The sequence below is a fragment of the Marmota marmota genome, unplaced genomic scaffold (genome assembly GCF_001458135.2).
Source record: "Marmota marmota marmota unplaced genomic scaffold, marMar, whole genome shotgun sequence".
NCBI lineage: Eukaryota > Metazoa > Chordata > Mammalia > Rodentia > Sciuridae > Marmota > Marmota marmota.
Window position 1 is genome coordinate 31,148,742 of NW_026000229.1, and position 13,408 is coordinate 31,162,149.

At 37.0% G+C, this 13,408-nt stretch overlaps 1 protein-coding gene across 5 annotated transcripts in view; it reads right to left on the reverse strand.

The window, feature by feature from the left end:
* The window catches only part of Slc12a1 (solute carrier family 12 member 1), an 87,655-nt gene that overhangs the window by 57,796 nt on the left and 16,451 nt on the right, over nt 1-13,408 (reverse strand). For 2 of the 5 annotated variants that reach the window (XM_048793482.1, XM_048793483.1), the window contains exons 5-10: nt 11,977-12,072; nt 11,363-11,458; nt 9,502-9,641; nt 8,146-8,256; nt 5,993-6,104; nt 4,324-4,451 (exon numbers count right to left, since the gene is read on the reverse strand). In XM_048793482.1, coding sequence (XP_048649439.1) covers nt 4,324-4,451; nt 5,993-6,104; nt 8,146-8,256; nt 9,502-9,641; nt 11,363-11,458; nt 11,977-12,072 — 683 coding nt within the window. Of the gene's footprint in view, nt 1-4,323; nt 4,452-5,992; nt 6,105-8,145; nt 8,257-9,501; nt 9,642-11,362; nt 11,459-11,976; nt 12,073-12,605; nt 12,702-13,408 lie in introns of all 5 variants that reach the window. The other 3 variants (XM_015480239.2, XM_015480238.2, XM_015480240.2) reach the window with 3 other exon arrangements.

The window sequence follows — 13,408 nt, forward strand, 5'->3', positions numbered from 1 at the left end:
GGAACCATTCTGTGATCACTACCCCTCCCTACCCCCCACACTCTCCTATGAATATCAGCACACACTACTGTTTGCAAAAGTCAGTGTGGCAGGTGTGTGCAATGGAGAAACTCTAAGAAATAAGAAGGTATCTGTGGATTTTATAGGCCTCAGTTTCCTTGTTTATGTTATATATTTCAAATTTTATTTATTTATTTAACATTTTTTAGTTGTCTATGGACCTTTATTTTATTTACTTATATGTAGTGCTGAGAATCAAACTCAGTGCCTCACATGTGCTAGGCAAGTGCTCTACGACTGAGCCACAACCCCAGTCTCCAAATTTACTTATTTGATTAGAGATTTCTTGGGATCTGAGTGAAACGTGAATTAATTTAAGTGGGAAGAAAGAAAATGTACATGGATAAGAAGGGTGAAGATGGAAGGCAGTTTTGTAATTAAAAGACAAAGACTTGGTGTTTATTTATGACTATTACAAGCTTTAAAATAACTTAATAGAAGTTACATGAGGGTCAAATTTGATTTATATGTTAAGGCATAAATTGTGATGACAATATATTAATATATGGTTCTATATTATAAGATCAGAAAAAAATGGAATTATCTTGTCTGGATACCTATAGACAGGGTTTGCAACTTTGAAAAATTCTTAGTTTTCACTCTAAAATATTAATTTCCTTCCTTTAGCAGTAACCTCAAATCTAACTTTCTTCTACAATTTTTCATTAACATCATATTCTTTTCTAGTACTGAATATAAATAATCTATTATATTGCTGCTTTTTGAGTATGAAAACCACATCCTGATTTTGCATTTCTGAAATCATATCTTAACTCTCTTGATTAGACTTGGGTATTTCATAAATCTTCTCCCAGGTATGTATTTACAGACCATCTATATTGTATTATTAGCAAATGAAAGGCTTAGGATGTGAACTCTGTAGTGTCCCTTGTGCCAACTCTTTTTTTTTTACATACATATTTTTAATTGTAGATGGACAAAATACTTTTGTTTATTTAGTTCTTTTTTTTAATGTGGTGCTGGGTATCAAATCCAGTGCTTCATGCATGCTAGGCAAGTGCTCTATCTCTGAGCCACAATGCCAGTCCCCTTTTGCCAACTCTTGATGGGCCATCTTGAGAAGGGTTCTGAGACTTTGAGCAGATGTAAGCACTTTGCACCTCCCTATTTTGTGTGAACAATAAATATTTACTCAATTGAACTGAATCTATTATTTTTAGTTTCACACTCAGATAGGAATAATATCCATAAGTACTGATGATTCCTTGTTATTTCCCAGCATATTGTCACCTTTCAGTACATAACATACTTTACTACTCTGGCTTTTGGCCACATTACTACTTCTTGAGGGATCCCCCTTTTTTTTTCTTAAATTTTTAAAATTTGTTTTAATTAGTTATACATGACAGTAGAATGCATTTATGCACTTTGATATATCATACATAAATGGGATATAATTTCTCACTTTTCTGAGTGTACATGTTGCAGAATCATATTGGTCATTTAGTCACATATATACATACAGTAATAATGCCTGTTTCATTCTACTATCTTTCCTATCCCCACATCCCCTCCCTTCCCCTCCCATCACTTTTCTCTACCTAATCTAAGGTAATGCTATTCTTCCCTAGTGCTCCCCACCTTATTGTGAATTAGCATGTACATATTAGAGAAAACATTCGGCCTTGGGTTTTCTGGGATTGGCTTATTTTGCTTAGAATGATATTCTCCAACTCCAACCATTTACTGGCAAATGCCATAATTTCACTCTTCTTTAAAGCTGGGTGATATTCCATTGTGTGTGTGTGTGTGTGTGTGTGTGTATCATATTTTCTTTATTCATTCATCTATTGAAGGACACCTAAGTTGGTTCCATAATCTAGCTATTGTGAATTGAGCTTCTATAAACATTGATGTGGCTGCGTCACTATAGTATGCTGATTTTAAGTCCTTTAGGTGTAAACCAGGATTCCCCTCTTTTGACTGTTATGACGCCAGTGTTTCTTGGCTTCCCTTACCTCTTAGAAAGCTTTTTCTCTTTTTACATAATGGATTTCCTTTCACCAATTAATAATTTGAATGTCTGTGTTTCCCTGAGTGCTGCCTTGGACCTCTTTTTACTTCTCCCTCTTGCACATACCTAGGTGAGTTCATCCAGGTTGTGGTTCCAGTCCTGCCCTCTCTCCTTTCCAGAGTTCTAGGCTCATCAATCTAGCTATTTATTAGACATCTCCACACTGGTATCCTTCCATTTCAACCTCAATGGCCATGTTTGTTTCTTTTTCCTCAACTACTGTGCCATGAATTCAATTCAAAAAATTCCGCTAGTGTTAAAAAAAAAATACAATAGAATAGAACTGATGTGAAACTATCAGAAATGAAGAACCATTTGAAGAAGTTTTTAAAGTGTGCATTTGGTTATGATGTATAATGTTTTCTTACTGTGGATCACTGTAAAAACATTCTTTCAATTTCTTTTCCCCAACTCAAATTAAAGTTTACCCCTTTGATCCTTTTCCCCTGCTTAGTCTTAATTCAGGCACTGAGTTAGTGCTAGCTAAGCTGAACTGACTACCAAGCATCTAATACAAACTAGTTTTTAAGAAGTATAAGGAAAGCATAATAATCTTTAATTTGAAAGTATGCTTACAGTTTGCAGAAATTTAAATGAGTGACCTTTGATTTCCAGTGCTGAGAAACCAGAAGTTGAACATCCATAATTAAATTTCATTAGGTGTTAATACTTACTACTTGAATCATTTTGAATAATTTTCTTGACTTTTCTGAGCTTCATCATAATCTTTTCTGTCATTATCTCTGCTCAAGAATTTATCACAGCACTGTGGTCCCTAACATAACAAATCTAAATGCCTTAACTCATTAAACTCAATAAATATTTACCAAAGCTAGCTTTGAAAATACAGCAGTGAATAAACTGAAGGCAAAATCTCCACTTGCAGGGAGTCACATTTTATGGGAAGCACCTCTCCCTGAAGTCCCTTCCAAGGTTATCCAGCCTTATCAGGATTTTTCCCATTGAACTAGACTCCTCATTGTTCCCACAGTTTCCTCATGCTTGACCATCCTTGTCTTCTCTGCCTGGAATTGCTTGGTATTTCCTCACCAATAGTCAGCAGCTAGTCTTGGTTTTCATTTCAGGTTCAAAAATTACCTCCTTGAAATCATCCCTGACTAATTGAACAATTATTCAGTATTTTTATGTCATGATCCACTAGGACAGTGCATATGCTTCCCACTTATACATATCTCCTGATGATTCTTGAAAATATTTCCTATCTTCTGAAGTTGATTATAAATTTATTGAGGTAAAATCTGAATCATTTGTGTGTGAGTTAAAACCTGTTCCTTCTCTTTTTTTTAGACATACTTCTTATTTCTCCCTAATATCCATCCTTATCTTCCTCCTTTTAATACTAGAACCCCTTCAAATTTTATCTGGCATATTATACCCAGTTGAAGACTACATTTCCCAGACTCCTTTGAAACTGTGGAAGGTCTTGAGACCAAATTCTAACCAATGGAATGCCAGTAGAAGGGATCTGTGCAAAGTTTGGGAATTGCTTGTTTCTACTTCCTTATGCTCTTGCTTGTGGCCTGGAATGTGATCCTGGAAATGATTAGTCATCTTGGACCTTGCAAATGAGGGTAAATCCTAATGTAATAGTGAAACAAGAGAGCTCATCTGAGTTCCTGGGCTACCTTTTAAAGCAGACCTTTCTTTAAATGAATGGCCTATGAGCTCAGGTGTTTATGCACTTACAAAAAAAAAAACAAAAAAAACTTCTATCTTATTTTGGCCACTGTTTGTTATCTTTAATAAAACATTAAACCTAAAATTTTAATATAACAATTCTTTCAGTATTTAGCAGGATAATATGAATGGAGTGCAAAGTAACAATATTGTTGTTTTTTTTGTTTTGTTTTTTTTTTTTTGCTTTTGCTTTTCCTTAAATGTTCCATGTTCTTATTAATTATGGCTTGAAAAGAGAAGGGGTGGTTTGGATAGTTTCTCACTGAACTATATTCATTTTGTTGGAAAACTGACATCATGTTAATATATTCAATTGTTCTGATATCACTAATTAAGACTTTTGGAAGAACTATCTGGAGTAGGAATATAAATTGAGCATTAAAAGAGAGAACTTTAAGTAGCCAAGAAAACTTGCAGAAATTTTATAGTTTTGGATCTGTAGGGAAATGGGGTCACATTCAATCTCTTAGCTCCCTGGGCTGTCCATCAACTGCACTACCATGAACTACAAAGCAGAGAAAACAGCATACCTCCAAATCTCCCGAAATATTGGCACCAGCAAGAATCCCAGTAGCTGCTGGGAAAAAAATAGCAAAGACAGAGAAGAAGCCTTCTCCTTTTGTGAAGCTTGGTCCAAAGTTTTCTGCAAATATTGATGCTATAACACAAATTACAAGAAAATTATCATGTAGACTTTTTTCACAGAGTAGAAAAACTTTGGCTTCTATATCTCTAAATGCAAATATATCTCAAGAGTCTAACTGGGATGAGCTGAAAGATGCTGTTGTACTCCTGATGGATTTGTTAGTATTTGCCAACAGTCAAAATGTATATCATAACACTTCAGAGCTCTATAACATAGCTCTGAAAAATCAGTAATTTTTTGTGTTAACAGAGACCCAGGATGACTGACTTCTTTGAGTCTTGAAGAGATTGAAAGAGAAGATGAAAAACTCTTTTATCATCATACTGGCACATTCACAAAGTATACCATATACATTCACACATACCATGTCCCCCCACCAACTACATTCTCATATGCATACATACCTGAAACAAGCAGCACTCTTTTTTATGCTTTTAATTTAAATGATAGGAGAATTCTGTGGGTGAAGCTACTTTAAAATGTTATTATTAATTTTCTAATCTCTTTGCCTCTTGCCCCCAGAATTTGGATCTTAGATCCCTATACCAAATTCTCATGTGTGAGAAAGTAGTGTCTTGTCCCTACAGAAAGGCTATCCCACAGGTTGCCATCATATTACTTAAGTGAAAGGAAACAATCTAGAAGAAAAACGGAAAGGTAAAAGAAAAGGAGGAAGAAAATTGTGAATGAAAGAATCAGATACAAAGAGGAAAGAAAATTTAAGACATCAGAAAAAAAAATACCATATGAATGGGAAGAGGGAAAAGAATAGAAAGGAAAAGGATGTTCATGTCCAAAGCGAAGAAGATAATCTTTATAGAGAAAGAGACTCAGAAAGATAGAGGTAATGTGATATTTTTTAAGAAAACAAATATGGACAACTGAACAAATAATAAAGTGAAATACAAAACAAACTTAGCAGTGGATTCCAGGGTGGAAAGGTAGGAACAAGTGGGTGTGTAGAACAGAATAGGAGAGAGAGGTCAAATTCCATGCTTGGTGATGTTATCACAGAATGCTACACTAAGTAAGCCTATAATTCTTCATGCTTGAAATCCTGACACTGATGTTCAACTAGGTAATGCCACAGCAAGGTTAAGATGCCAAAAAATCTACCAGGAAGGGAAAAAAAAAATGTCTTTGTTTGACTCTAGTGCTCTGCACTGGTTGAACAAATTGTTCAAGCTGTGTTCTCTTTCCCTGCATGTAATTTCTATTCCCACTACTTGACAGCAATAATTTGTCCAGCATTTTAAGGTTTACAAGGCACTTTCATAACAACTATCTCATTTACTTTTCAAAATTCCCTCAGGAAGTTATTATTATCATCACTCACACATTTAGCAGGAAAATCTGAGACCCAAACACATCAGGTGACCTGTCCAGCTGATAAACAGTGGATTTAAAATTCAACCCTGTCTCTCCCAAATCCAACTCTAGTATGTGGTCTCTTTCCTGGGCTATGCTGGAATTCTGTTGGCTGCGATTGGGGGATAGGGACAGTGATGTGGGGAGCAACATGGATCGAGGAGAAACTAGTTTGTCATCTGTACCTTGGTAATTGAAGAAGCCTCTGGATTTTTTTTCATTGTTGGATGGAATGACAGTCCCAATGAAGAAGTTTGCAATCGCAATGAGAAGAATAATCAGAAGAATCACTTGAGCCTGGAATGGCAAAATGAAAGGGGATCAAATTAGATTTAGTTAACAACTTTTCACATAATTGTAGAAGTTATTGTCCACTGGAGAAAGACTCTCTGCTTATTCAATAAGGCTCTGCTCCCCACTGTCAGTGATAAGTGCATCCTTATGGACTATCATCTTAACAGACCCTCTTCTACTTGGATGTAGCGGCTGCATTTTCAGTTGGAGTATGTGCTTGGGTACTTGGAGGTGACACTTCAAGAACATTTCAAGTAGGAAGTGGGAAACTACCACAATACTTCCAGGAATGTAACTGGAGCCAGAAGGTTTAACTTGTACAGATTTGAGTTCTTTTCCAGGCAGAGTACCTATGAATTCTTCCTCTTCCTACTGCAGAGAGCCTACTACCAGAGAACGGAAGGGTTCATGGAATTTCCATCATGCCCTTAATGTAAGGCTGCCAGTGTGTGCTCATGTGAACAGTCTACTACTGGCCAAATGGTCTTCCAGTTCCTGAAACTTTTCAAATGATGTACCTGCTTGACATCACCATATACTGTTCCCTCTAGCAGGATCTCACTTCACCTTAGTCTTTATGTATCTATTTCCTGCATCCTATAAGTCTCTGTGACCTCTTCAAAGAGCCCTCTCCTGGCTACTTGATCTGAACTACAAGCGCCTCATTCACTGAGGGCTTATAATACAACAGATGAAACTTTAAATTTTAATTTTGAGGAGGAGCACTGGAGATGAACACAAGGGTGCTTTACCATTGAGCTACATCCCTAACCTTCCCTCATCTTTTATTTGTTTTTGTTGAGACAGGGCCTCACTAAGTTGCTGAAGTTAAATGATTTACTCACGTCACAGAGATATAAATCAGATTCAAATCTAGACATTCTAACTACAAAGGTGAAGTTCTAAATACTACCCAATACTGCTGTGGAACTACTTTGTCTCCCTTGGGGCATAAAGTAATCTAAAACCAGTGTCCTTTTACTTCCTCCTTTTGCTTGTTGCTTGCTTGCTAGCTTTCTTTATTTCTTCCAGGTCCTAGGGATCAAACCCAGGGCTTGTACAGACTAAGCAATCACACTACCACTGTGTTATACTCCCAGCCCCCTTGTTATTTTCTAATATCCCAGTGTCCTGTTATTTCCTTGATAGTATATTATGTCATTTACCATTTTCTATTTGTTTTTCTATTTACTTACTCATCTATCCATAGACCAGATGCTGAACTGTGACAGGGATTATGCTTGTTTTGGTCACAACTGAATTTCTAGTACCTCGCAGAAGGCCCAGCACATGGCAGACACTGTTTAATGCGTGAATATTGCTTAACTTATATATAGTATATAACCCAGAAATAGATGCCATGTTGGAATGTTTGCTACTCCCTTATAGGGGTGGGAGGCTTTGACGATCTTTCCATTTCTGGTGACCACTTGAGAACCAGTTACAGTGTCTCCAGGCTTGCAGAATATTTTCAGTGGCACAGATTCCTGTGTGGAGTTACAAAAGAGGCAAAAGACATGCTCCCTGTCATTCAGAAATTTACTCTCTGCTTTAAATCTGCCAGTTAAATTCAGATGTATTCTGGTTCCAAAACCTGTAACACACTAAAATCTGCTGGTCAAATACTGGGTTTAAGAGGAAAATAATAGTTCTGCCTCTGCTACCTTTTCCCAAAGCACCATCAATTCTTTTGGGTTTCAGCACCCATGGGCAGCTTGAAAGGGAATACCTCATTGAAACATGGGCTTCTAGTATGCACTGTGGCTAGGGTCATAAGGGGTCTGGGCATGAAGATGGAAGTAACTTTAGTGGCTGTGTCACTGGGATGACACAAAAGGCCAAGCACAGGCCAATAATGTGACACACGAGCTGTGAGGCATGACAAGACTTGGTGCTTTGTGGGCTGGAGGTTCTACCTAGCACTACTAAGTGGCTCCTTTTGCCATAGCAAATAGCAATTCTTTTTGAATATGGGGTTCTCTCGATTTCTGCAATTTGTTCAGAACCTGACCAGCAGTTGATAACATCATTTTGAGAAATTCACCTTTGCTTCCCATTCCATTCCAGCTACTGAAATTCCTAGAAGAATCACTACTGTGATGGAGCCTATTATCCGGATGTCATTGGTTGGATCCACCATCATTGAATCACTTTCCTAAGGGTAAAAAATCACTAGTGATTAGAGATACAACTTTTTGCATATAGATATAGATACAACTTTTTGCATATCTTATTGTAACATTTAACAGTAAGAAGAGATTTTTGTACACTGATGTCTGGGGCCATTAGGACAATAGAAAAATGAAGTGCTCATAAATTTGAGAAGATAAAGAATCTACCTTTTTTTTTTTCTGTGATAATAGACCTTGGATAGCCAAGGTTAGGAGTTAGAAATTTTAGAGATTCAGTATAGTCACAGCTTTGAAAGCCTACTGTAGCACTAAGTAAAAGCATATATGCATACATTGTGCTTTGTTTCAGAAGAATGATTAGTTATTTTGGGGTATCAGGGGGAATTCTAGAGGAATACAAATGAGTTTTTTAACAATGTGAATATTGGAAAATTATTCTTAAAAGTCCATTTAAGAATAGACAACACAAACCTGATAATGCATTTCTTGAAGATAACATGCCTTACAAAGTATGTAAATGCTCATGATTCATCTAATTTTAAAATACAGGTCATTTTATTAATTGAATTCAGTGTGCACCATTGTTACCATAAGACAAAGATCATAAGTTAGTTTGTACACAAGCCAATTAGTGTGCTTATCCCTACACCATTCTAGTTTGGGCATCTAAAATGAGGAAATACCTAGTTTTCTGCAGTGGGTTATTCTAATGTTTGAACTTTCTTTTCCTTTGGAAATCTGTAAGCGTAATAGAAGTATGACTATCTGATTTTTCATATTTTGCACAATGTTTCATGTGTCATTTCATCTGATCTATACCATGAAACACATAGAACAGTATTATTTTTTAAAGTTTTTTTTTTAAAGAGAGAGAGAGAGAATTTTAATATTTATTTTTTAGTTTTCGGCGGACACAACATCTTTGTTTGTATGTGGTGCTGAGGATAGAACCCGGGCCGCACGCATGCCAGGCGAGCGCGCTACCGCTTGAGCCACATCCCCAGCCCATAGAACAGTATTATTAACCCATTGTAAAGATCTGGAAAACACACTCCAGATGAATAGTGGAATTGGTCCAAAGTCTCCCAGTTGGTAAAGTGAGAGCTGGAATTCAAAGCCAGAACTTCTGAGGTCGTGTCTGAGGCTCCTTTCCCTATATCCAACTTTCCCCCTCTCATCTTGCCATAATAATATCCCCATAACCCCCTAAACCCTGGAAAAAGAAATAAATTATCTTGCTTGACTGTATAAAGAAAAACTTTACTTACCTTAAGAAGATCTACCACAGTTTCAGCAAATCCCACCACATACATAGCAACAGCCACTGCATTGGCAAAAGCAAAGATCAAGCCTATTGACCCACCAAACTCAGGCCCTAAGCTCCTGGAAATAAGGTAGTAGGCTCCACCTGAAATAAGAAAGGAACATGTTTTACATTGAGTAATTGCCAAGAATTTAATTTACGTGATCAAATGATTTTGAAAGTCTGAAAAATTTTAAATGTTAATTATTCTAATAAAGCATGACAGCTTTCTAATAATTTTAGGGCTCCTGTGTCATCATAATGAATAACCTAGCCATTCCTTGTACTCTGTACGTAATCTACAATAGAAGTATCCTGACTTAATGAATTCAATTTATTGAAACTTAAATGCAAAAAAAAATGCTCTATGCAAGAATTTTTTATCAAAAATTGCTTTGTCTTTAAAAAATATCACTGTAGTATTCAAATTAATAATGTGATTACAGTAAAATAAAACTTTATGTCCAAAATTTTCAGAAACGAACAGGCCTAGAAAGAAAATGAAGTGGAAGAAGTTGGTCTTTATTCTTTCAACTTCCTTTTCTATCCCATAAAATGTTCTTGGATACACTTGCTGTATAAAACAAGGTATCAATATAATGCTACATATTATTCCTTCTAAAAATCAGACTTGGTTTTTATGTTTTTAGCTCAACAAGGCATGATTATTGCTAAATACCATAATTGGGGACTAAGTGGCAAAGCAGGAAAGGTTTGGAACAATGGCCTGTTCCTTGGCCATGTCTGTGTCCTCCTGTGTACAGGAAAGACTAAGCTGACTGGCCAACAGCCTGCATTGTACCTAGAGCAAGTTAGTGATGTATTAAAAAAAAAAGGCTATATGAGAGAGCCCTAATTATTTAAAAGACCATCACAACAACTTTCTATATGGAACTAGTCTTGGAGGTAGGCACAGTGGACTTGGAAATAACATTGAACAAATGCACTGAAAAACAGGAAAACCACCTTCTACTGAGAAGGAATTTCTTTCACTAGAGTAACTGCTTTGGGTTAAGTGACCAAGTCTTCTCTAAAAATGTAGTGTATTTTCTGGGTAGAACAAATCCACATTATTTCCTTTAGCTCGCTTCATTAAACAAGTTAGCTAGACAGTTAAATAGGTAGGCTTGGTCGAAATGAGAATCAGGCAGAAGTTAGCAGAGGAAGAATTTTGTGGGTGGGATGGTGTTTTAGAAGGCCCTGATCAAGAAGACCTGGTCCCCAAAAAAGTAGACCCCAAAAGCCAAGGGAAAGGCAATGAGGAAGAAAAGAAGTTAGAAGAACAATAATGAATTTCATCCACTTCATTTTCTATCTAGGCCTACCTGCTGCTGGATAGCTTGCAAACTTTTTGTTTTTATTTTCTTCTTGATGATCTTCTCATGCCTGTTGGCCATGAGGAGCATATTGTTTGGGGTGAACCTTGAAGGCTGGGCACAGGATGATTTACTGAATGGGAATCATCACTAGTGTCAGCTAGGGTGCTGGAGAAGACCTATCCTGAAGGGACCTAAGAGAGGGCTGGCAGGAATCTTCCTTGTATAAAAATAGACCTCATATTTTGTTGTATTCCATACTTTCTTACTAAACAGATAGTCACTCTATAAAAAAAAACATGTTTTATCCTAGGAACTAGGTAAAAGAAGTCTTTTATGGAGATCCCCTAATTTTAGTTGAGAAGCATGTTGCCTTGCTGTTTAAATTTTTTTTTTTTTAAACTTTGGAGGCTAATTAGCAACATGAAAATTTTGCTCCCAGTATTAGACCAACTTTAAAAATTGCTCTGTAACCTAAGGTTGTAGTCATAAGTAAATTAATTGACTTACCTCCTCGTACTACTCCATTTGTGCAAATAGCAGACATAGAAATACCTGTGAGTGTTGTCACTACCACACTCAGGCCAATGATGACGACTCCAAGACCTGCAAAATCCCCCAAGAAAGGTGTTTGGCTCCAGAACTGAGATAAGTCACCAGGACTTCAGGATGCAGCAGTCTGTCTGTCAGAGAAGGATCCATCTCCCCATGAAAACCTGAAATGTTCTAAAAGATCCCCATTCCACGGAGGTCTAGGAAGCACCTGAAATGTACTAAACTTTAAAACTGAAGCCATGTGGAGGAGTCAGTTTCTAAGAAACACCAGCAACAGGTGTGCAGACTTGCCTGAAAAATAAAATGTTTATCCGAGGCATTTGTGCATCTGTGAAGCTTGACCTGCAATGTTCCAGAGAGGTCCATGAGAAAGGAGACTAGAGCTGACCAGAGATCTGCACTATACTCACCATACCTGATGCTTCCCTCTGCATCCAGATCCTCCAGACACTTAGCCAGGCTTCAAGAACACAGAGCTATTTCCTTGTTCCCATCAAAAACAAGTATATAAAAAGTTTTTGCATACCCGTAGCAAGTGATGAGGGTATTAGATATCTTAGAGATTTTACCTCCACGAACAAACCCGTTAGTTGCTATTGCAGAAGTTGACAACCCAGTAATAGAAGTTACCATGGTGGAAAGAAGAATTATGAGAACTCCAAGACCTGTTAGCAATGAAAGATAGAAGATATTACATTCACTATTCTCCTATGGTTTCCTTACTTCTGCAAACTATACAGCTTTTAATTTGAGTTTCCAAGTCCATGTCTCGGGCCCCACTGGGGTTTCTTGTGCTGAGGAGAGACTGGTATGCCTGGCATAAAGATCAAGTCTGAGAACCACTCGTTATGATGAAGGATGGTTTCCAAAAGTAAACACAATCTAAAACGCAGCCCTGGAAAGGAAAAGTTGACTTATGCTGGTGTCCTGGGAGAGAAACTACCCTGGCTGTGAAAAGAGAAAACATGACATTTGACCTTCTCTCTTACTTGAGAGGAACATGAATGAGAAAGTTGGGGATTTGACAAAGGTTAAATCCTTCTCCATTTTTCTTGCATCCCTTTGCTAGTGGGGAGGGAAAGAAAGGAACCAACTTGTATTACCTTTGAAAACACTCCCAGAAAGGTCAGTGGTGAGCTATTTGAGCCTGTGTTGTCTTTACCTTACAAATGATGTTGCGGGTCACAAGTTTAATTACCTCCTCTGACATATCCATTTGTGGCAATAGCAGAGGTGGATAAACCAGTGATACCAGTCACTGTCACGGCTAAGCCGATGATAATCACACCAAGACCTCAGTTGAGAGAGGAAAAATAAAGGCAATTAAATGGTGGAACAATCTATTGGGTCATTTGCATAAAAGCTAACAAACCTAAGGTCATCATTGAAGGACCACATTTGAGAATCACAGGTTGGCCAGGAAATCATCAAACAATCAATGTTCAACTTTGAAGTTTTCTGTCTGTAGTAGCTCAGGTTCCAAGAAACTCAAGAGCTAAAATGTGCAAAGCTATGTTGCATGCAACTCAACAACTGAAATGGGTCAAAATATAATTTGAACCCTGGGGTTAATGACATTCTAGAAACCAATGAACAAAAAACGAATCTATACTATTCCAAGCTGTTAATATAACTGTAGATCAAATGTGATTCCTCCTAGTTAACTTTCTTTTTTGTACATTGGTTCTGTAGGGGTGGAAAATTACATACAGGATAGCAAACTGTTCATTGGACAGACAGGTAAGGTAGAAAGAATCAAATCAAACTACATTAACTTATTGGCTGTGTGACCTCTGGCAGGCTACTTATTTTCTGAGCCAAAGACGGCAATTGAGTTAGAAAGAATGCATATGTTAAGTTGCTACCATAGTGCATAGGACACAGTACATAATCAAGCTTTTTCATTGTATTTGCAACAGTCATAAAGGCTATTGTTTATTAAAAGCCATATATATATATATATATATATATATATATATATATATATATATATATATATAT